This window comes from Mytilus edulis, chromosome 4 (assembly GCF_963676685.1).
Source record: "Mytilus edulis chromosome 4, xbMytEdul2.2, whole genome shotgun sequence".
NCBI lineage: Eukaryota > Metazoa > Mollusca > Bivalvia > Mytilida > Mytilidae > Mytilus > Mytilus edulis.
The window spans coordinates 2,073,373-2,099,062 of NC_092347.1; the positions used below are offsets into that span (position 1 = coordinate 2,073,373).

At 32.4% G+C, this 25,690-nt stretch overlaps 2 protein-coding genes across 2 annotated transcripts; both read right to left on the bottom strand.

Moving 5' to 3' along the window:
* Positions 1-2,470: 2,470 nt before the first annotated feature.
* On the bottom strand, positions 2,471-4,104 carry LOC139518733 (coiled-coil domain-containing protein 30-like). Its single transcript, XM_071310228.1, has 2 exons — positions 3,755-4,104; positions 2,471-3,323 (listed from the first exon to the last, which is right to left on the bottom strand). The coding sequence occupies exons 1-2, from the start codon at positions 4,038-4,040 to the stop codon at positions 2,662-2,664; spliced, it is 948 nt and encodes a 315-aa protein (XP_071166329.1). The 5' UTR covers positions 4,041-4,104; the 3' UTR covers positions 2,471-2,661.
* Positions 4,105-10,307: 6,203 nt separating this feature from the next.
* LOC139518704 (myosin heavy chain, clone 203-like) lies at positions 10,308-12,064 on the bottom strand. The gene is made up of 2 exons (XM_071310174.1): positions 11,601-12,064; positions 10,308-11,185 (listed from the first exon to the last, which is right to left on the bottom strand). The coding sequence occupies exons 1-2, from the start codon at positions 11,890-11,892 to the stop codon at positions 10,569-10,571; spliced, it is 909 nt and encodes a 302-aa protein (XP_071166275.1). The 5' UTR covers positions 11,893-12,064; the 3' UTR covers positions 10,308-10,568.
* Between the last annotated feature and the right edge of the window lie 13,626 nt (positions 12,065-25,690).

A 25,690-nucleotide genomic window follows, 5' to 3' on the forward strand; every position in this document is an offset into this window, starting at 1 on the left:
CCATCTTTAGCTACTTTAGCAGTTTAAAGCTTTCAAAAACTCATGTTCAGGGATTTCTTTCATGTATATGGAAACGGGCCTGTATCACTTCTGAATGTAAACGTAAACAGCAAAAGGTGTTGTGCATTTCCTTTGCCATAATCCACTCACATGCTCAAATAAATGATACAGAACTATTTTTATATTTTGGAAATAAGGTTTATTTGTGTGGTCATTGATTAAAAATTCTCTAGTGTATATCCAAAAGTAAAATCACAAAAATACTGAACAGACAAAATAGGTAAAAATGTCAAATATACAGCAGTCAACATTGTGTTTATAATCTTAATCACTGAAAAACAAGCAAATATGTAACAAAGAAGCACAAAATAGCATATAGACCAAGCATATTAGCAAAAATCAAAGACAAGAATACACAAATTGGCCATCTTACAATAACAAAATGACAGGATCTATAAGATCAGAGCCACGTCATATATATAACAAAAGAACATAATAAAGGCATATAGACATAGACTTTTTATAGAAAAATCCATACTATAAATTTCGTACAAGTGATAAGTGAATTAAAGTCAAAAGACAAAACGCGCGTCTGGCGAATTAAATTATAAGCCTGGTACCTTTGATAACTATTGTGGACTCTGTAAAATAATTAGTCATATCAATTTTTCTCATAAATAGTCTCTTCAATAGCTAGTTTTAAAAGTCTAATGATAAAATACAAGTATATTTCAAACGAAAAAGTACTTTTGTAGGCAATGGATATTTCTTAACTATTTGCTTTGGTGAAAATATGATTTTTCTAGTGCAGGGACGACCATTTTATTTTCTGAGATGGAGAAGGAGTTGAAATGTGTAAATGAACGACCCTGGAAATCCGTTTTTATATAAATTAGAGCGTCACTGATGAGTCTTTTGTAGACGAAACGCGCTTCTGGTGAAAATACAAAATTTCAATTCTGGTATATATAATGAGTTTATTTAAAGGTGGTTTAAAAATAAATAGTATTACCTTCTTCGTATTCAATTTCTTCTTCCGACTGTTCTGATCCTGCGCCACGGAAGAATATTAATCTTATATTAGGGTCCGTTTATCATTCCGGAGCATGTAAGATCACAGTTGTTATTGGGGGGTTCGCGTTGTCAGTTTATTTTTAACTTATGAGTTTGAATGTCACTTTGGTATTTGCGTCCTCTCTGATATAAAGACGAAATGCTAATTTACATAATTTATTTGGCTTCCACTAACAAAAGTTCCATTTAGATCTACTGTGTTTAGAGACCTCTCAGTGTACCATTACTATATACTCATCTGATATTTTCCACTGTAAAAAAAAAAACTCTAAGCGAAAGTCTAGCGAAAACCTGAACTTGGTGAGCATATATAATACCTGAGGTGTTTAAGGCATACGATACAGTTACAGGGAAGGTAATGACGTTGCTAACGTAAAATGTTATTTTCGCGACGTCAAACTCTGACAAATCGGGAAAAGATGCATTTTTCGACTGATTTTTATCATTCAAACTGATTTAATTTGAAAACGAGTGCATGGACCCCTATTTTTTAAAACAGCAATTTGTTTCATTTTGCAAGGAGATTATGTGACCCAAATTTTATAAAACTGTAAATAGCGCATTTTTTCTAATTTTGATAAACATGCAGCAAAAAATGACGTTTTTCCTCTATTCATGAACGTTTGATAAATATAGAGTTATTTCGGAATAAAAAATTGTATAAGTTTTAATGATACTTATAAAATACAGAAATTACCGATTATTTAACAAAAACCATTTTGTGTTTATCTTTTAAAACAAAAAAGTTATGTCTTTCTTTCGAAAAAGAAAATACGGACACAAATCTGAATTTTGAGCAAATATACAAAATTTCGAACTCATTTTACTCAAAAAGTAGCACATGAAGGTATATTTTTTATTACATATTTGATTTAATGTGGTAAAAAATAGCCTATATGCAAATTTTCATCAACTTGTAAATACAGGTTCAAAACTGTATCGTATGCCCTTAACCTCTACAACACACTATTGTCCTAAACTCTTACAAGGGAGTATGGAAGTCCGAAATACGGTTTCCATTGTTCAGAACTCTCGTCTCATTGTCTCATTAGCACTCATACCACATCTTCTTATTTATTTTGGCATATACTATATTTTTTTATTAAATAGTAAAATTCCAGAGCAAGATTCAGAGCAAGAACGTCATAAATAGTATGAGAGAAGCTTGACCTTGTGAAAAACCATTTTTAAGAAATGCATGAAGCGTTCAATATAATATGCCGCTTAATATGCAATCATCGTTGTATCTACAAAGTTGACAGGGGATTAACCATTAATGATTTGACAATTTGAAACAATGAGCAGATGATTAAATCTTAAACATAAGAATAAATTATGACAACGTATAGATGGCGCATATTTGATTGTATTATAGGTTTTGGAAAATCCAATAAAATTTATTTCATTTGTTTTAATAATAAATAATGATGTCCAAACAAAATATATTCCTTCACAGCAAACGATCAATCAAAAACAGTTTTTCGTCCGATTATCTTTCCATCCACAATCTCGAAAATAGTCAAAGCTAACGAATATACAAGAACATGCATTTAATGAATTTGTGTTTTTTTTTTATTTCAAAATATATTACCGGTTCGACTTTTTGTTTTTCCACGCTCCTTCGCCAAAATTACAGGTTGACACTTTATGCGGCAATGTTCTGAGGCTTTTATTGACAAGATTTTGTTTATCTCGTCTTGGCTGTTGAATTCTCGGTGTCTCGTTTGTAATATCTATTTGATACTGTCTTGGCTGTTCCTTTTGTTGATTTGTTTTTATGTCGGCATGTAATGAGACGACTGCTTTTGTTAGAGCGACAACATTTTCCGATAATTTTTCACACGTTTTCTGTGTTTGATCCTGTTTTCTTTCTAAATTTTGAATAGCTCTTGTATGTTCAGCTTCCAGTTTTCTTTTTTCATCCGCTACTCTTTTTAACGCGGCATCTTTGAGAGTAATTTGTTTTTGTAAATAGTCAATTGTTTGCTTAAGTCTACTGATTTCCCTTTCCAGGTCTTGATTTTTCATTTCCAGTATTCGTATTTCTCCTCCTTGATTGTTGGCCTTGTCTTTCAACTTCTTTAAATCTTCGAGTGCCCTAATTTGCTGGTCATGCACTGTAGACAGCTTCTCCTTTTTATTATTTAACTTTTCTTCTAATTCAATAACTCGCAATTTTGCGTCATCCATGCATTTCTTCCTATCTTCAAAGAGATTTTCTGCTGATGGGAACTTTCTACCACTGTTGGCTGTAAAAATGAAATTAATTGATATAATGATTTTAATTTATCTATAACATAATATTTCACCTCGTAACTGTCATTGTTGGAATCATTTCATCTCCTTTGTTCCAAAATATTTTCTGTTAAGTGAAGTTTTTACCTTCTATTTTCAACCAGAGTTATTTTCCCAAAAAACTTACAGAAAAAAATGTTTAAATTAAGAGCTATCAAGAATGATAAAACAGGGGCATGAGTTTTTATCAAACGGTATTAGTCATTTCACTCGGTTTCTATTTTCAAAAGAAAATAAGTCAATTGATATCCAGAAGTATATAAAAGTTATATTTTCGTCAACTTTAAACGTCCAAATCGTATTCAACAGATTCTACTAAAAAGAGACATCTGAGTATTTTACGTAAAGAAGTACATGGTATATCATATAAAAACAGCCTTCTTACCATTTTTTTTGGCGGCCATTTCAATTTCATCTACAATATGGTTGTTTCCTGAAAGAGACAAAGCATCCAAAAAATTATTATAGTTGTTCCCACCTCTTCTTATCAATATTTCTAGGAGAATTTGACACTGCTCATCGCTGTCTTTTTCTAACCCAATTTTACTCCTTTCGTCCCAAGTCAGACTGTCATCTTTAAGTAAATTGTCCATCACTTCACCAATGTTTGTGATATTTTTCTTTATAAAAAGATTGCATTTTGAAAGTGCTATTTTATAGTTCGATTCCATTGTTTAGAAGCGTAGGCACCAAGCGCTGTTAATATCTTAATGAACCACACATTTAATATTTCATAGATTAGTCATAATGAAGTAATAGCTTCTTTTATCTCAATTAGGTATTTAAATCTTTATTATAAAAGATCATGTCATCTGCAAGTCATTCGAGAAGAAACGAAGTTTTAATGTAAAGTTTCGGTACATTACGGAATAGTTAAAATACATAAAGAATTATGTGCGTAGAAACTACAATGTACTACGTTCATGTATTTTCTTTTTTGACCGTGCCCGATCAGGTTAGGTCTTACAAATTCTGTCCAAATTATTTTTGCTCAAGCCGGTGCTAGAGGCCGTCTTAAACTTGTAGTAAATTGAGAGTTTTTTTTAAGCTCAATGTTTAAGACCTCATTGTGACTCGCAATGAAGAACAGCAATAAAATCTTTTTGCTTTTTGTGTGTTTTTTGTTGTTCATGTACTTATTTTGTGTCATTGATAGATATCCCATATTCGTTGTTTTTCTTATACAAAAAAAATCACTACCAGTATATAAATAAAAAAAAAAAATACCGCAGGCTTAAGGTGGCTCGGGCGTATTCGAAGTTTCTATCAGAAGTGCCGTATTTTTGGTTATTTTATTCTTTAAAGAAAATGAATCAAATTGGTCGAAAAAAAATAGGGGGTCACGGACCATTTAAGCTCAAAATTTTACTTTTAAACAGGTATGTAAAAGGGGCCATTTTTCAATGAAATGGTAGGGGAAATAGAGGTGTTGACATATTTTTTTCGGAATATCAAAAAAACGTTCTATGAAAATTGTTCCAAATCTGTAATATGAAAAGCTGGAATACAGCTTCAAAGAATGAGCCAATAAAAAACATAGGTCACCGATAAGGAAAAAAAAATAATTTGCCTTACAACACAAATTTTGGCGGGAAAATGGTAAAAATGGGTGAAATGTCATTTTGACCCTTAAAAAAATACCGATAATAACGAAAATATTCTATTAGTCACATAACTACAATGATTTAATATTTCTAATCAATCAAAATATGAAAAAAAATTACGACAAATACTTTTGTAATTCATGCGTGAAATTATGCGCAGTCGAATAGTCCCGAGCCACCTTAAACATCTGTATGTTTGACGCGCGTTTCTGCATCAACAGATTCAACAGTGCATGCATGACGCTTTAAAAAAAAGTCCAAATCAAGTACGAAGTTAAAGACCATTATGACCCGAAATTTGAAAATGTTTGCCAAAATGCAGCTTAGGTAATACATTCCTTCTGTAAACAATCCAATCCTTTGCATTCTTTGTATTTCTAAAAGTTCTAAAGAAATGGTTTTGATTGGTAATAGTTAATAAAGTTTTAGGTCAAATAACAGTAAATGGGCTATGCAAAGATTTCGATAAATTTAAATTTGGTTGTATATAAATTTCCTTTTAAATGATGTGGAATAATGATAGTGTTCTTGGTGTAAAAAATACCACAAACGTCGAAATAAGCGTAACTTCATTCCGTTTTGGGTCGTGAAAAGTGTCGATGTTTACGTATTTTACTTCCAACTACTTTAATATACGAGTATTTCATAGCAAAGATAGGAAAGTTTTGTATCAACAACAAGACATATCTATGTATTTGAAATTGCAGATGTGATGGTTTTTAAGACAAATTTACGAACTTTTTCACTTATTCATGTGATTTCTGTACAAATACTCACCTTTTTAACAATAATTCAGTCAGTAATATTTCACACATTAAAAGAGATAACATATTATTTTTAGATTTATAGTTCAACGAGTCAAAGTAGATGTTACCAAAATCTTTGACCTTAAACACGCCTTGGAAACTCCTTTATATCTGATAAATGTTGGACTAGAGAAAATTTTCTGGTGATATCTGTTTGCGCTCATTGAGTTGTTTGAAGTAATTCTGTTCCATGCAAATGCTTTTTAATCCTTTCTTTAAAATTAATTTATAGCATTTTACGCCATGTAAAGATTCTCACTGTTAATTAAGAGATATACAAATGATAGTTTCGTTTACTTTTCTCTACTTCTCCATTTATTTTTTCATGTTCAGAGCTTTAAAACCTGTGAAGGAGATTTTGATGCCTACGTCTTTGTTACTCCGCTTCAATAACATTTGATAAACACTTTTGGTTGGCATACTGTAAAACATGGTATGGTACGATGGTATGGTATGTGTTATGGTATGATGGTATGGCACGCAATTGCCGCAACTATTATTTGTTTATTCATTTTATAAAGAGGAATTTCGTTTGGAAACCTATTTGGTAAAGTTGAAGCTGTGTGACAGGATTTATATGGCAAAACTCAGATGTTCAAATTTAAAAATTCCTGTAGAAACGGGAAGATGGTCCGGAATTCCAAAAAATGCACGAATTTGTCATCTCTGTGGAAATGTAATAGGAGATGAATCTCATTATCTTTTTAAATGTCAAAAACAAGAAATAAAACTGCTTAGAAATAAATATATACCACAATATTATACTGCAATTCCAACGGAGTACAAATTGAAAAAGCTTTTAACATTTTGTCATGTAGAACTTTACAAAAACTTAGCAATATTTTTAAAAATTCTTACACGATAGTTGTGATTTATGTTAGTCTGTTTTGAGTTGAATGTTATGGTAGTTTGTAAATTGACATTTTGCTATATTTTACCATGTATGTAGCATTATTATGTTTAGTGTGAATGTATTGAGTATAAACATGTGTATACGTGTATATATGATGTTCTCTTGTACACCTATGTGTCTGAGGTTTATGAATAAAGTATTGTCTATTGTCTATAAATTTTTCCTCGAATTCAAATGCATTGTTTTCTAAAATGATTCTCAACAAATGTATTAACACATTGACTGCGGAGCTTCATTTTTTAAAACGGTCATAGGCTCGTTTAACAGCACGTTTGAGGAAGATTATAGTAAACATATGTGTTATATTATACGAAACCAAAAGGCTATTTGCCTTAGGTTCTAATTTCTCAATTATATTAATGAATGATGTAGTATCCTTTTTATATGTAGATTGATTTTGTACTATAAGTATAAGAAAAAAAGATCAACAGTATGACCTATAAGAGGGAAAGGGACAATACCTTTTTGTCACACGGTTAACCTGTTTTTGCCTTTTTCAAGGGGTTGTTAACTGTTATTTGAGATAAAATTAAACTGTTAACTGTTTCAACACACTGGCTGTTTGTTATCTGTTCTGTTAAAATTTGCAATGTTATTAACTGTTTTTATGAAAATGTGATTCACTGTTTTTGGACATAATTTGACTAGGTGAACTGAACTTAACTGTTATTTACAAGAATTTTAAATATTCACACCAATCACATTTCTTTCTTTACGGTGCATCCTCAAAGGAGTAATATAAACAGCATATATGTAACTGTCTTTGAGTATAGTAAATCCGTGATAAAATTGAGAATGGAAATGAGGAATGTGTCAAAGAAACAACAACCCGACCAAAGAGTAGAAAAAGCCTTAGGCCAAAAAAGTTAGTCTTTTAGACAGCGAAAAAATCATGCATCGGGAGGCGGGCTGAAGCTGGCTCCTAAGGGAGCAATCATTAAACTTAAAAAAAGAGGGGGATAGAAGTTAAATGGCCGTTTTCTGGGGAAAATGTGTACCAGCTTATTTAAAATGAATGTCACAATAAACTCCGAAACATATAAATGAACCAAAATTAAAAAAAAAAAAAACAAGACTAAAGCAGAAGTTCCGGACTTGGTACATGTTTTGTGAGATCTCAAACCTCGCCCTATACCTCTAACCAATGTAGTTCATTTATGTCTCCTATTTATAGCTAATCCCAAAGTTAACAGGAGTGGTAACTTTTAGACCAGCTAAAACCCTGGTCAATCCCAAGATAAAAACTTAATTTCTTGGAAAAATTGAACCAATAAATATTTTGTTTACATTGTTTTCCAACAAATACTCTTGTTCCTGTTTCTTTTTGAAAAAAAAACCAGTTTGTTTTTGGAATAGGTCAAAAAAGAAAGAAAAGAAAACAGAAAATTAATAAAATCCTGTTTCAGAATAGGTTTATTTACTTATTTCCTACTTCGAAAAACCATACCATGCTTCATACCACCAAGTTATACCATGCTATAATTATTTGTACCATGGTATAGTAATTTGTATCATGGTATAGTAATTTTTACCATACCATCAAACCATACCATGGTACCATTCATGCATACCATGGTATGATGGTATTCATACCATACCACAATACCATAACATATACCATACTATCGTACCATACCATGTTTTACAGTATACCATTTTGGTTGAGGTTAGTTTGTTACCCCGATTTTGTTTTTTGTCCCTGGATTTATGAGTTTTGAACAGCGGTATACTACTGTTGCCTTTATTTAGGAAAATAATTATACGGCTAGGTGATTGGTATTCCTGTTAAATGTATGATAAAATTCAAAGCTTATTAAAAATACATGTTATAAAATATATGTCGGGTTCAATGTTAAACGGCGGCGGCAATGTTGCAACAAACCGGATTTATTTTTTCCTAATCGATTTATGAATTTAGTATAGCGGTATACTACTGTTGCCTTTATTAAATGTATAGTCACAAAACTTCAAACATGAAAGTCAATCATATAATGAACAATTCTGCCAAGATTAGTTCAATTTATTCAGTCTTTCAGAGAAGACAATTTTCAAATAAATAATCATTGATGCTGGAAATCTGTTACTGTAGCCAATCTTTACAATTTTCATCATATTGGCTTGCTTGTGGATCTTGTAGTATGACAGTTCTATTTTGCTGTTTCGGCATTACTATCATACATTTTCGAGACAATAAACCAAAAACAGACTTGGTAAAAAATCATGGATTAAGGATAGATACTCCATAAGGAGTCGTCCCTATCTATTGTAGTTTTTGAGATCACGTAAAAAAACACTAAAAGTATCCAAAATAAATAGCAATGGCTATAACAATGAGAAAACCCAATACCGTTTTTCGGCTATTACAGGAAATTAAGAGAAGAAAAATTTCGGAAGGCGGATTCCAAGCCATTAATTAAGCTCCCCTGGCATTTAAGGCCAGGTGAACTTAAAGGATATAAACTCACATGAATTTTACGACAGAGCACAATATTCACTCAGATATAAAATGTAGTTCATATAATATTGATGAAATATTATTCCCTTCTACGAATCTTAATTAGTTCGACAGCGTGCAGCTGCTACTCAGACTTTTTTCAACGTTACCAGTGGCTGAGCAGAAAGTTGATGAACCAGCGGTAAATCAAATAAGTTTTTCTAAAACAGTTCATCGGAAGGTACCAAGATCTTGATAAATATTCCGTATCAATTTGACAAATAATACACGTTGGTCTAATAACTTTTTCTAAAACAGTTCATCGGAAGGTACCAAGATCTTGATAAATATTCCGTATCAATTTGACAAATAATACACGTTGGTCTAATAACTTTTTCTAAAACAGTTCATCGGAAGGTACCAAGATCTTGATAAATATACCGTATCAATTTGACAAATAATACACGTTGGTCTTGGAGTACAGACTCTGGATACTGATGTTGTTAATTATCTTGATAACGTGTTATATGATTCTTCTATTTGTCTTTGTAATAAATTACTTTTATTGTTTAGTCAATTTTTGGTAATATTCATTTGACGTGGCTCGGTACTTGTGCATCCCGTCATTGTGTTATTGTGCTATGGTAAATTTTCACCACTATTATCTTTCTGTTTTGCTAATTTGCTTTGTCAATATCTCTTTTTATTTGTTTTTGTTGATGACATTTGTTTGGTTTTTTTTAGTAATTAAGATTATAACACTGTTTCCCATTTATTTGACATTTTTATGTCTGCTTGTTTTGTTCACACATCGTTGTCAATATAATGGAATTCAATGCAACTGTCATACAAGTGAAAGGTTTAGCCAGCTATAAAACAAGGTTTAATTCATCATTTCCCAAATAAGAAAATGTCTGTACTAAGTTAGGGATATGACATTTGTTATCTATTTGTTTGATGTGCTTGACCTTTTTATTTTGCCATTTAATTAGGGAATTTCTGTTTAGAAGTTTGGTATTGTTGTTATTTTACTTTTTTCAATTATAAAATAGGCTTGATAATGCAGAAAATTTTGCTGAAACTTATTAATCTCCTCTTTCTTAGCATTTTATCTATTAGTCTGATGACGCGCGCTTTCTTTGTTGTTAGTTTTTCGTACATTGCTTAAATAATGGACCAAAAACAATATTTTTTGTTTATTTCATCTTTTAAATACAATAAATAATCCACAAATCACCGTCTCGAGATCAAATTGAATATCAAGATAATAGTTCATGATCATCTCAAATAAGAAACACTATTTAGTTTCATCCATGCAATTGTTACGTCAAATCTTTCACAAATGAACGAATTCAAGGTGATGCGGAATAAAAGTAAATGAGTCGGCAAATCAAAGAGAAAAACCCAAACGATGTCAGTTTAAACACGAAGTTAAGTTCAGATTATCGAGGTGTTCTTGCGTTTCTCCAGTCAGCAGCATCACTAAAATTACAGGTAGATAATCCCCGTCGTCTCTGCCGGCTATTAAACTTCTTTGGTGGGGACGGTTTTTGAACTTCGTCTTGTGCTTCTTTTATGGCTTGAGCTTTTTGGTTTGGAACTTTAACTTCAGCTTGCATAGGGAAATTCTTTGAAAAATCTCTCGCAAAAGCGGTGAAATTTTCACATAACTTATCGCATGTTTTTTGAGTGGCATCCTGCTTTCTTTCAAGATTTTGAATAGCCCTTAACTGTTCATTTGCAGTCTTTTTCTTTTCTTCCTCGACCCGCCTGAGTTGTTTCTGGATATTTTCAATAGTGGTTTTCAATTTATTTATTTCTTTTTCTAAGTCATGATTTTTCCTTTCTAAAATTTTTATTTGCGAATCTTTTTCAGTATTTTTCTCTCTCTGTTTCCTAAGATCATCTAAGGCTCTGCGCTGCTGGTCTCTGAGCAACTTTAGCTTGACGTTTTTATCCTCGAGTTCCGATGTTAGCTCATCAATTCGTACTCTAAGATCCGTTATTGTTTTGTCCTTTTCGTCATCAGTATCTGATTCAGACATCAGCTTGTCATCACCTGAAGTAAATTTATACCAAACCTTTATAATGGCGGCTATTTATTCAAAATGGAATGCTTATTTGGAATATGATATGATGTTACCATCAAAGAGTTGCAACAAAGCACTATCAAATAAAATATTTAGTCAATGTCCATTTTGCTAAGGCTATTGAATCAACTAAAATCAGAAAACAGCTTTGTAAAAAAAAAGGGTGAAATATTTAAACCATGCAGGTGATATATTTGAATCATGCAGATGCTTATATTAAAACATAGATGCAATAAGATAGCAGACCTAATTTAATTTAGTTGTCTTGTTTTTACGTCTGAAATATGAAGAATAAGGAATCAGTTTGCTATCTGTAAAACTTTTATCATTTTTTTCTTCTTAATATTTTTGTCATTTTATTCATGTATTACGGTATGTTGTTACCTTTACGAACGGAAAGAGCATCTTCAATTTCTTTCGCGATATGTTCATTTCCAGTTGACTTCAGTGAATCTATGAATGTTTTATAGCATATCCCGCCTCGTCTGACCAATATTTCCAGAAGAGTCTGGCATTTGTCATCTGAAGATTTTTCGCCACCACTGAACTGTATTCTTTCGTCCCACAGCAAACATCCCTCTTTTAATAGAATATCAAGAATACGATCTATATTGGTCAAATTTTTCTTTATATAAAGATTGCATTTCGTCAGCGCTGTCTTTTGAGTTGGGTCCATGGTAAACCACGACTAACTATACATATTATTGTACTGACAACGGTAAAGCAATATTTAGTTTCGTGTTCTTGTCACTTGTAACATTGCAATCAACACCCATTCAATTTTATTACTTAAATGTTTTATTTCAATCTGTCAAATACATCTTTAACATTCAAGTTGTTAACAAAACAGTTGGCGTATGTGCATATCACATGACATTTTCATAACAATGCTACCTATCTACCTTGGAAGTTTGATGATCGAAAAGTGATAATATTTGCAATAATTACAATCATATCATTATATTAGATGAATAGAAACGTTTAGTCATTACGTATGTGATTCCTAACCGTATTATAACTGTTTTGTCATACTTCTAGAAATAGCAGTTATGGCAAGATCGCACTTTATGTAAATCATTTTTTTCTGTCGATGTTATCAAATCTTAGAATAAAAGAAGTACTTCAAACCTTATTGTAAATTAATAACATGTTAAATTATGTTTTAGTTATTTATTAATATGTTGCATGCTAGTGGATAGTGTGTATAAATTTATAGGTCTTCTGTCTATATCTTATTGGAAGTTTTGATCTGAAAAACCCAGATTTTAGTTTTGACAGCCAAATAAATTCAATGCAATACCGCTGTGAATTGGAGTTGGAAAGGCAGTGGGTGGGGTTATCGGTTAAAATAATATTGATCAAATAACCTTTCTCAAATACATTATCATACATGGATCGCTGCAAAAATAGAAAACTAATTAACATATCTTTCCGGAGTAAATCAGATGAAAATCGAGATGCTCTCAGTGCATTGGTTTAACAGAAATATCTCCAAAATTCAATCCTTGAGTGAAGAACGCGAAATGCCGTGAAATCCATATTTGCACCTCTTTGAAACCCCAGAATGCATTTAGATCACTCCGGATCTAATTTGAAAAAAAGGAAAGGGTTCCTCTGTTCCAACCTTAACGGTGAAGTTACCCCTCTAAAACCCTTTAAAATATTGATGATGTCTGTATTCTTATTCATATACATTAGAGCTATTGGAAATGTATTTTTCCCGAGTAAATTGAGATGAAATTGATTGTAATATAGAGATCCGCATAACATGACGGAGATGTTACTGAGTAATCCTATATCCATTGATTATTACCCTACAACTTCGTATGCGCTTAATGTGTAGGGTCAACTGGTAGTATATTTCCTTTACATCCCAAAGCCTGATTTTACAGAACAATACTTCACTTGACATACTTTTGTTTACATACTCACGGCTGGTAATCTACACACGCAGAACATTTGGTTCTGCAATGAAAACCGTGAGAGGATTTTCCGGTTGTGCTTGAGTGGAGCAATTGTCACCGCTTCGAAAGGTATATACATTTCTAAATCGCAATTTTCTTATTCGACTGATCAAAATATTGAAAATCGGAGAATGCTATGCTGTGGTGAATACTTTAACGAAGAGATACATGTATCATTTACTGTTGTACGTGGAGTTAAACTCCTAAAAAATCAGTTGCCGCACGAGAATTTGCCTAAAAAAGTGACATTTAGATTTTAAAATGGCTCTAATTACAGACCCACAAGTTCAAATTTACTTTTTATTCGGTCAATGGGTATGGATGTCGTTTTGGAAGGCGTGGACGCTGTCCAGTGTTGATCGACATCTTAATAAATCTAAAAACCTCATATTTGCATTATGACATGCGTGAGGGGATCGGTTCTGATTGAGGACATCGTGAATGCGTGAGGGGACGTGAAATCATAATATTATATCCAAATTATGAGTATTTGAAAGTTGCCTAAATGTGGTCAGATTGTTTATGAAAAAACACATTTGCGTGCATTTACAAAATTAATGAGATAGAATTTTGAAATACATTGTGGGAAGATAGGTTTTAGGAACAATAAAAGGAAATATTTTGTCAACGATTTGTTTCTAGCTACAAATAAAAGTTGAAAAATTTCATATCAGCCCAGTATATATTTTTTACGAAAAGAGTTAACTCCCCTTGTATTGCGTATTTTTTTTTAAAATGGATCGCTAAAACACAAATTTTGATATTCAGTTGAATATTTTGATTTAAACAATACATCACAAAGTTTTCTGTATATGAATAAACAGTACCAATAAATTGCAAATATGTCTCCAATAAAGGCAACAGTAGTAAACCGTTGTCGAAATTCATAAATTGATTGAGAAAAAACAAATTCGGACTACAAACTAAAACTGAGGGAAACACATCAAATATAAGAGGAAAACTACGACACAACAACAACATAAATTTAAACTTTAACACACACAGAAACGAATTACAATTTAACAATGGCCATTTTCCGGACTTGGCACAGGACATTTTAAGAAAAAATGGTGGGATGAACCCGGTTTTGTGGCATGCCAAACCTCCCGCTTCTACGGCAATGGTAAATATATCATTTAAGACAACATTAAATGACAGGACTACAATACAAATAAATGATAGAACATATAGGACAGAGAAACACTCCAGTTATAGCTATCAAAAGGTACCAGGTTTAAAAAAACACTTATATGTCAGACGCGTCTTTCGTCAACACACGGCTTACCAGTGACGCTCAGATGAAAAAAGTTTGAAAGCCAAGACAAGTACGTTGAGGACCAAAAGTTCCAAAAAGTTGTGTCTAATACGGCTAGGGTTTCTGTCTGGAATAAGAACATCCTTGTTATTTCGAATAATTCATAATTTTGCAACCAGTGATGTTTTATATAATGACTATATAATAGATATACATGATAAAATCGAAGTGGTGACTAACTACACAATAAAAACGGATACATAAAATTACCTAAACCAGCACATAAAAATTCACAGCCGAGTTAGCCAAAACCATAAACGCCCAAAGTGGCGTAATATGTGAATTTCTTAAACAATATCCCAAAAATAGGATAGACTGAATTCAGGATTAGATTTGCAATACTGATATAACATTTATCAATAACAATGAAAACTAGATTTGTAATTGCTAGCAATAACGGATGGCACCCTTGTCCCCCCATTGCCAGCCGAGCGGCGGCCATTTTGAAAATTCCAAAGTCAAAGAGTGCATCTACACATGCAAGTCATCATTTTTGTAAAATTTCATCAAGTTTGGAGCATTTTGAAATTTTGGACAATTTTGCTGTTTCCATGGTTACGGCGGCCATTTTGGAAATTCCAACTTCAAAATGCTACTCCGCACATGTCACCCACTATTTCTGTAAAGTTTCATCCAGTTTGCAGCACTTTATTTTTTTTGGAAATTTTGAACATTTGTGCTGCAACCATGGTTACAGTAGATAATTCCAAAATTGTAAAAGCAGACATCTCATTGCCACATGTCATGTTATATATCAATACAGTTTCATTTACTTTGCTGCACTATTCTCTGAGAAAATGCTGATTTTATGCATTTTTCCATAGGGTCAATGCAAAACTTGGCCCTAGTTTCCATGACAACAGCAGCCATTTTGAACTATCCAAATATTGTTTTGACATCTTGGCATACTGGGTCACATTTTCATAAAGTTTTATCCAGCTGGATGTTATAATGAAAGAGTTAGAATTTTTGATATTTGAGCTGTTTCCATGGTAACGGCAGCCATTTTGGAAATTCCAAAGTCAAACTGCAAATAATCTCATGCCAGTTACCATTCCTGTGGAGTTTCTTCCAGTTTGGAACACTTTGAATATTTTCGGATTTATGCAGTTTCCATGGAAACGGCAGCCATCTTGACCATTCCAAAGTCAGGTGCACAACTTCATATGCTGGTCCACATTATGGTATAGTTCCATCAACATTGGTCCATACAATTCCGAGAAACTGTGTGGACAAAAAGTGTTGAAGAAGAATAATAAAAATAAGGAAAAAAAGAAACGTACAATAACAATACGTCACCCCAACTCCGTTGAGGGTGCCATAATTACAATATTAATTAATATCAAATTGTGGTAGTAAACTATATCGATTATTTGCCCAAATCCACGAATTTGGACACATATTTGAAATTTATTGGTTAGACTTTTATTCATAAAAAGAAAACATGGTCATTTATTGTTATTTCAAAATTCTATCTCATAATTTTTATTTATGCACACAAACTTGTTTTTTCATAAACAATCTAACCATATTGAGGCAACTTTCAACGACTGATAGCTTGAATATAGAGATATGATTTCAAGTCCCCTCACGCATTCACGATGTCCTCAATCAGAACCGATTCCCTCACGCATGACAACTTGATAATATGAGGTTTTTAGATTTATTAAGATGTCTATCAACACCGGACAGCGTCCACGCCGCCAAAAACGACATGCATACCCATTGACCGAATAAAAAGTCAATTTGAACTTGTAGGTCTGTTAATAGAAACATTTCAAAATCTAAATGTCACTTTTTTAGGCAAATTCTCGTGCGGCAACTGATTTTGTAGGAGTTCAACTCCACGTACAATAGTAAATGATACATGTATCTCTTCGTTAAAGTAATCACCACAGCATAGCATTCTCCGATTTTCAATATTTTGATCAGTCGAATAAGAAAATTGCGATTTAGAAATGTACATACCTTTTGAAGCGGTGACAATTACTCCACTCAAGCACAACCGGAAAATCCTCTCACGGTTTTCATTGCAGAACCAAATGTTCTGCGTGTGTAGATTACCAGCCGTGAGTAAGTTTTTTATTACCTTGACTGGCTATTCAGCCCTCGCACGGTCGGCAATTTAAATTTTGACAGATTGACAGTCAATCATCTTGGGTTGTAAAATAGCAGAAACAATATCGGTCAAGATGTTTCATAAAAGTTTGCAAATTTTGAGACAGACATGAGATTCATGTATTCTAACGTTACATCTGAATAAATCAAATCATGCATGTGCTTTGTCTTATGATTATTACGACTTTCGATTTTAATACTGCTACAAGATTTTTCTTATTTCATCAGTTTTTCCCCCCTCATGATTCGTTAATAGAAGGGCGACAACTCAAATTAACTTATTATATAAAGATTGGTATTATGCCCTTAATGGGCCCTGTAATTTGGGAAATAAACATATTTTATTCTATTCTATTCTATAACGGATGTACAGTAAATTCAGCGATTTGACTATATGTTATTGAAAATAATGATATAACCAGATGCTCCGCAGGGCGCAGCTTTATACGACTGCAGAGGTTGAACCTTGAAGGATGGGGCAAGTATGAACACAACATTCAAGCTGGATTCAGCTCTAAATTTGGATTGTGATTAAATAGTTGAAACAGCATAGGTTTCTGACACAGAATGAATGTGGTCTAATGAGACTTAAAATATTTTTTTTGCCTTTGAGCAATTCACTATGCTGTTGAATATTAATCCTCTCAAAAAAAATTTTGAAGAAACTTTCTTTTTATTTATGAAATCTGAAATGAGAAAAATTTAACCCCCCCCCCCCCCATTTTTTTCACATCCCCTTTCCCTTTTTCCAAAACTGATCTCAATTCAAATTTCTAATGAAGTTTGCAACAATAACTACTCATTTAAATACATCATAAAATATTAAAATGTAAAATAAAGTGCTTGTTATCACTGAATGGTAAAGATTGTTTTAATTTATCAGTTGGTAGTAAAAGTGAATATACATTGTATATTGTATAAAACAATGATTTAAGTTGATTCAACTACTATTCTGGACAAAGAAAGATAACTCCAATTGAAAATTTCTTGCTATTGCACAATACTGTGCAATTGAAGATTTCTTGCTATTGCGCAATACTGTGTAATTGAAATTTTTTGCTATTGCACAATACTGTGCAATTGAAGATTTCTTGCTATTGCTGAATACTGTGCAATTGGAAATTTCTTGCTATTGCACAATACTTAATATAATAATTTTGGATCCTGATTTGAACCAACTTGAAAACTGGGCCCATAATCAAAAATCTAAGTACATGTTTAGATTCAGCATATCAAAAAAGCCGAAGAATTCAACTTTTGTTAAAATCAAACTTAGTTTAATTTAGGACCCTTTGGACCTTAATGTAGACCAATTTGAAAACGGGACCAAAAATTAAGAATCTACATACACAGTTAGATTTGGCATATCAAAGAACCCCAATTATTCAATTTTTGATGAAATCAAACAAAGTTTAATTTTGGACCCGGATTTGGACCAACTTGAAAACTGGGCCAATAATCAACCAGATGCTCCGCAGGGCGTAGCTTTATACGACCGCAGAGGTTGAACCCTGAACGGTTGGGGCAAGTATGGACACAACATTCAAGCTGGATTCAGCTCTAAATTTGGATTGTGATTAAATAGTTGACACAGCATAGGTTTCTGACACAGAATGAATGTGTTCTAATGAACTTAAAATTTTTGTTTTCTCTTAGAGCAATTCACTATGCTGTTGAATATTAATCCTCTCAAAAAAATGTTTGAAGAAATTTTCTTTTTTATTTATGAAATTTCAAATGAGAAAAATTGAACCCAATTTTTTTAATCACATCCCCCTTTCCCTTATTCCAAAACTAATCTCAATTAAAATTTCTAATGGAGTTTGCAACAATAACTACTCATTTAAATACATCATAAAATATTAAGATGTAAAAAAAACTGCTTGTTATCACTGAATGGTAAAGATTATTTTAATTTATCAGTTGGTAGTAAAAAGTGAATATACATTGTATATTGTATATAACAAAGATTTAAGTTGATTCTGGACAAAGAAAGATAACTCCAATTAAAAAAAAATCTTGCTATTGCACAATATTTTGCAATTAGATATTTCTTGCTTACTATTCTGGACAAAGAAAGATAACTCTAATTAAAAAAAAATTTGCTATTTCACTATATTGTGCAATTAGATATTTCTTGCCATTGCGCAATACTGTGCAATTGGAAAGACTTGCTATTGCACAATACTTAATATAATAATTTTAGATCCTGATTTGAACCAACTTGAAAACTGGGCCCATAATAAAAAATCTAAGTACATTTTTAGATTCAGCATATCAAAGAACCTAACTGATTCAATTTTTGTTAAAATCAGACTAAGTTTAATTTTGGACCCTTGGGACTTTAGTGTAGACCAATTTGAAAACAGGACCAAAAATGAAGAATCTACATACACAGTTAGATTTGGTATATCAAAGAACCCCATTTATTCAATTTTTGATGAAATCAAACAAAGTTTAATTTTGGACCCTGATTTGGACCAACTTGAAAACTGGGCCAATAATCAAGAATCTAAGTACATTTTTAGATTCAGCATATCAAATAACCTAATTGATTCATTTTTTGTCAAAATCAAACTAAGTTTAATTTTGGACCCTTTGGACCTTAATGTAGACCAATTTGAAAACGGGACCAAAAGTTAAGAATCTACATACACAGTCATGACAGTTAGATTCGGCATATCAAAGAACCCCAATTATTCAATTTTGATGAAAGTTTAATTTTGGACCCTTTGGGCCCCTTATTCTGTTGGGACCAAAACTCCCAAAATCAATACCAACCTTCCTTTTATGGTCATAAACCTTGTGTTTAAATTTCATAGATTTCTATTTACTTATACTAACGTTATGGTGCGAAAACCAAGAAAAATGCTTATTTGGGTCCCTTTTTGGCCCCTAATTCATAAACTGTTGGGACCTAAACTCCCAAAATCAATACCAACCTTCCTTTTGTAGTCATTAACATTGTGTTTCAATTTCATTGATTTCTATTTACTTAAACTAAAGTTATTGTGCGAAAACCAAGAATAATGCTTATTTGGGCCCTTTTTTGGCCCCTAATTCCTAAACTGTTGAAACCAAAACTCCCAAAATCAATCCCAACCGTTCTTTTGTGGTCATAAACCTTGTGTCAAAATTTCATAGATTTCTATTAACTTAAACTAAAGTTATAGTGCGAAAACCAAGAAAATGCTTATTTGGGCCCTTTTTGGCCCCTAATTCCTAAAATGTTGGGACCAAAACTCCCAAAATCAATACCAACCTTCCTTTTGTGGTCATAAACCTTGTGTTAAAATTTCATAGATTTCCATTCACTTTTACTAAAGTTAGAGTGCGAAAACTAAAAGTATTCGGACGACAACGTGATAGCAATATACGACGAAATTTTTTTCAAATTTTGCGGTCGTATAAAAATCTAAGTACATTTTTAGATTCAGCATATCAAAGAACCCCAAGGCTTCAATTTTTGTTAAAACCAAACTAAGTTTAATTTTGGACCCTTTGGACCTTAATGTAGACCAATTTGAAAACGGGACCAAAAATTAAGAATTTATATACACAGTTAGATTCGGCATATCAAAGAACCTCAATTATTCAATTTTTGATGAAATCAAACAAAGTTAAATTTTGGCCCCTAATTCGTTGGGACCATAACTCCCGAAATCAATCCAAACCTTACTTTTATGGTCATAAACCTTATGTTTAAATTTCATAGATTTCTATTTACTTATACTACTGTTATGGTGCGAAAACCAAGAAAAATGCTTATTTGGGCCCTTTTTGGCCCCTAATTCCTAAAATGTTGGGACCTTAACTCCCAAAATCAATCCCAACCTTTCTTTTGTGGTCATTAACCTTGTGTTAAAATTTCATAGATTTCTATTCACTTTTACTAAAGTTATAGTGCGAAAACTAAAAGTATTCGGACGACGACGACGACGACGACGACGACGCCAACGTGATACCAATATACGACCAACAAAATTTCAATTTTTGCGGTCGTATAAAAATGCATAGTATCCAATTTCATTTAACGACATCTTGGCGTAAAACAGAATGTAATCAGAATATTTGTTTTACATTAAGAATAAATGATCAATAATCCATGTCTTGGCCTCTCAATATTATGTTTCCCACTTAACCGTGTTGTCGAGTGTTACGAATTTACAATTATAAAATTTAGAATGAAAATGAGGAATGTGTCAAAGAGACAACAACCCGACCATAGAACAAACAACAGCAATAGGTCACCAACGGGTCTTCAATGCAGTGAGAAATTCCTGCACCCGGAGGCGTCCTTAGCTGGCCCCCAAACAGATATATATACTAGTTCAGTGATAATGAAAGCCATACTAAACTCCAAATTGTACACAAGAAACTAAAATTGAAATTAATACAAGACTAACAAAGGCCAGAGGCTCCTGACTTGGGACAGGTGCAAAAATGCGGCGGGGTTAAACATGTTTGTGAGATCTCAACCCTCCCCTATACCTCTAGTCAATGAAGAAAAGTAAACGCATAACAATACGTACATTAAAATTCAGTTCAAGAGAAGTCCGAGTCTGATGTCAGAAGATGTAACTAAAGAAAATAAACAAAATGACAATAATACATAAATAACAACAGACTACTAGCAATTAACTGACATGCCAGCTCCAGACTTCAATTAAACTGATTGAAAGATGATGTCTTCATCATATGAATATCAGGCACAATGGTTTATACTTTATATATAAGAAAAACATAACCCGTGTCATGCAAACAACTGTTTTTTTTTTTTTTAAATAAATGTGTTCAATTCCGATGCAAAGACCCTATAAGTGAATCAATATTAACGCCAACATATGCAATCTTTAATGACCTGACAACAGTATCGTAACTATATCCCTTCTTAATAAGTCTATTTAGTTATGTTTTTTCCAGCACATCTATGAATTTCCCATATGATCTTTTTGACATTGAAAACAGCATCGAACCAAACTGACAACGCCATGTCTAACAAAGAAAAAAAAACCAAATAATCAAATAATAGTACACAAGACTCAGCATAGAAAACTAAAGACGAAGCAACACGAACCCCAACATAAGCTGGGGTGATCATCACTGGACGGCAAAAAGAATAAGGATTCAAGTTTGAGATAAAGGAAAATACACCAAAATTTCTCCTTGTTCATAAAGAGGACACAATTTTTACCTTTATTGCTAGATGTTTTGTGATGATTTGTGTTGTTAAGTTGCTGTCTCAATCACTTATTTTTCACATATCAATTAACTCACATTGATGATCGCGTGACCTTAAACTAAAAAGCATTACATATGATGTCACTGTCAATTCGTATATTTTGTAAAGACTACAGATATGTAAAGGCTGACATGATGAATGTACTTCCTCTGACGCTAAACACTACAATATATATACATAACATTTTATTACAAAAGATAAAAGCAATTACAAAAGTTTACAATTGCAGATTACGATCGGTTAAGCCTGGTTGTACTTTTTAATCCACATTTATGTATCAGTGTTTCTTAAAAGATTTCACAATCATTTTGTTCAAGTAATTTCCAAAAGTTTCATTTTGAGGACAATACTTAATAGTGTGAGCGTTGTCGCCATTGGAACCGCACATCGGACAAGTGTACCTCCTCAGAACTGGACACAATACTTTTCCATTAGGGTCTTTCAGGATATGACTGTTATAAACTGAATACGATTCCTTATTGTTTTTACAAAACACACAGAAATTCTTCGTCTTCTTTCGATTTTTCGTGGTAATGGTAGGTTGAATGATATGTTGTAATGAATTATTTAGTATTCGATTCTGCATTTTGTAACGGTCAAATTCGTCTAAATCACATTCTCTGCCATTTAGTCGAAATTCCTCAAGGGCACCAGAATTAACTTCATCGATGTCTTTCACAGAGAAACATTCCAGTCCTGGATTCGTTAAGCTTTCATTCAAATAGGTTTCACTTTTTCTCCAATCATTCGTATATCGACTACAGAATTGTCCGCTAGAGCTCTTCGTAGTGTATCTGGAATTTAACATTTCCATCCCTTTTAGCAGTTTGCAAAGAAAGATCCGTTGTGACTGCATTTGAATTGACCGTAAATTTTACGGTATTCCCAACTTTCTAATTTGGGTGATTTGACCATAACGTTAAGGTTACAGTTGCAAAATACTCTTGGCCCACTTTACATAGAATGATAATTTATTATTTTTTCAAATTTTTATAGGAGAGTGAGCTTGGGGATCAAAATATATAACAAATTACTTTAACAGTATTCATAAGAAATTCGTTAATACAACTGCGTGAATCCAAACAATACTTTTCATATCTATACTCATAATACTGATTACGTGAAAAAGTGATCATTTGCTGCAACAAAGTTGTTTGAGCCCCTTGAAATGCCCTCTTTGCTGGTGGTATGACCAAACTGTTTATCAAATGACACATTTACAGGTTGTTTATTGCATCCTTTTTTATTTGTGTGTGGAAATGAACGTTGACAGAGATGCTGAGGTTCATTAAGTTTTTATCTGGAGAAAAATTAAACAGCATTTTCCTTGATTTACTGATGTTTCTACTAATATTGTTTATATCCTGTGCTGTACGGTGGAATGCAAGGTTTACCATAAAAATTTCCAAACTTGTCAAGATGGCATGATTGCAAAACAAATATATCGTTCCGTTATTTTAGATTTTCTAGACTAAACAACTTTCTACACACACATTTACCAATACATTGCAATGAATGTTATTAGACAATAGACAATAGATAATATTTTATTGGCACAAACGCATTTACAATAAATGGTAATGACCGAATGGATAAACAATTTGCAATACATGGTAGTAAAATACAAACAATTATATATAATTTTTTTTTAAACTAGTAATATTTTATCTTTTTCATAATTTGTGCACTTTGGCATGTCAATTAGCATTGTCCCTTGGTGCCTCTTGCAGTTCTGTCACTTTAAATAGTACCGTGACTCCTCTGCACCAGGCACGAGGATGACATACCATTTATGTGCAACTTCTTACCATATCTAACCATATCATTAATGTCCCGATACACGTTTTAATATGCACCCAGCATGCCATATAGCACCGTCCCTTGGTGCCTTTTGCAGTTCAGCTAGATATATTTAGCCTACTCACAGTATTCTTTTTTGTTACTTTCCAGAGGTGTGCCTGAGACAAAGGTTTTATATATATACTAATATGTGAAAACTATTGTTTCTTATTTGTGTTTGTAACTATGTGTTGTTTATTGTCTTCTTCTTCTTCTTCTTCTTCTTCTTCTTCTTCTTCTTCTTCTTCATTACGGAAAGAGGAAGATAATTTTAGTGCCGTATAAGATGTATTATTAAGTATACAGGTATAAGATTTATTTTATTTTTATCGCACAATGTGGTTATATTTTTTCCTGTAATTTTGAACATTTTTAATACAAAAGTCTCTCTATGGAGTAACCTCTGCAGTGTAGCAGCATGTGCTGTTCATTTTCAATTTCGCCACTTTTACAGATTTCACAAATTCTTTGATCTCTGGGCACTTTTAAATATCTTCCTCTTTCAATGGCAAGGTTATGAGCACTAACTCTTAATTTACCCAATGATGATCGATCTGATCTATTTTTTAAAGCATCAACATAACCTGCCCGTTCACTCATGTTGTAAACACTCTGGAAAAAAAGTTAATTTTGGAGATGCTGAAATATTTGCATGTTGTACCTGAAAACCCTGGTCAAATAGTCTTTGTTTTATAAAACCAAACAGGAGTTTTTAATAGTAAGTTTATCATTTGACAAATATGATAAACCTAAGTTTTGAATAATAATATTTAACCTTTTAACCCATGGGTTGCTTTTTTTGTAGCATTATATATTTGGTGAACTAAACTTCCTTCTGAAGTGACTAAATGTCCCAGAATTTAATACTAGATAACATTATCCTATTTTTCAATGGCAGTCTTGCAAGTTCGGAACGACATGCATCATTTGAAGCCTTACAGTGTACTCCCAAGATTTCTTTAATAAATTGTATATGCAACTTTTCATAGGCATCATGTCTGTAAATGTCGAAATAATCCCCCAGATTTCACTACAATAAAGGAGAATAGGGGCTATTAAGGAATCAAAAAGTTTTTCCAGAAGTTTACAAGGGTTATCTAAGGGTTATTATTTTTAGTAAACGTTTTTTTATTAATTTATCTGGAATGCTCCAAAAAAAAAAGTTTGGGACAGTCGATAGTCGCTATTATACCGAAATTGAACTAAATTAATATAGCAAAATTCGTCATCCTTCTATATCTCTGTCAGTCTAGAGGAGGCAATGTTGTAACTCATTGAAAACTTGGTGTTTTGGGGGTCACTCAGGTTTCATGTATGTATTGATTTTTTTTGTTGTTTCTTTTTTTAGTTACAATCCTATAAAATTTGCATCAGCGGCGTCCACAAATATTCACTCTCACGTTACGCACGTTATTGCGTCAATACTGTGTATTCAACAAGTCCACACTAATAAACAACTTTTCTATAAAATCAGAACAGTTAAGATATATAAAACTTATATCCATAGACTAGACAGGTAAATACTATTTCGGGAAAAAGTGCAAATTGTTTTATCATACTTTACTATAGTCTAAAATAAGGACAACATATTGACAAAACGTCAAAAATATGCGTGTCAGACGTAACAGACTGTACGCATAATAACTTTAGCAGGGGTGTTTGTGTTCTTCAAAACAGTGTTATATCCACGAAAATTCGAATGAATGATAAGCTTTTTATATAAAGTATTACAATATTACTGAATATGCGTTCCTGTAACGATCAACGCTATTTTTTGGTAAAAACAAATAGTGGTCATTATGGTCAGATTTTGGAAAATGTTTACTTATCAAAATTTATAGGTTTTAAAATATAAGATTATATGATATTTCGTTTGTGTAAATTATGCTCACAAAAGTTCATACATAGACCATACCAGAATCGAATTTTTGCAGCACTCACACTTCATATAAAAATGCAACGGCTTCTGGCAAATGTCTTGCAAGATGTCCAATGT

Excerpts from the sequence above, each read along its gene's own strand:
- LOC139518733 (XM_071310228.1), bottom strand. The coding sequence starts at position 4,040 with ATGGAATCGAACTATAAAATAGCACTTTCAAAATGCAATCTTTTTATA. Across the intron at positions 3,324-3,754 it reads AATGGCCGCCAAAAAAAATG|CCAACAGTGGTAGAAAGTTC; the intron begins GTAAGAAGGCTG and ends TCATTTTTACAG.
- LOC139518704 (XM_071310174.1), bottom strand. The coding sequence starts at position 11,892 with ATGGACCCAACTCAAAAGACAGCGCTGACGAAATGCAATCTTTATATA. Across the intron at positions 11,186-11,600 it reads TGCTCTTTCCGTTCGTAAAG|GTGATGACAAGCTGATGTCT; the intron begins GTAACAACATAC and ends AATTTACTTCAG.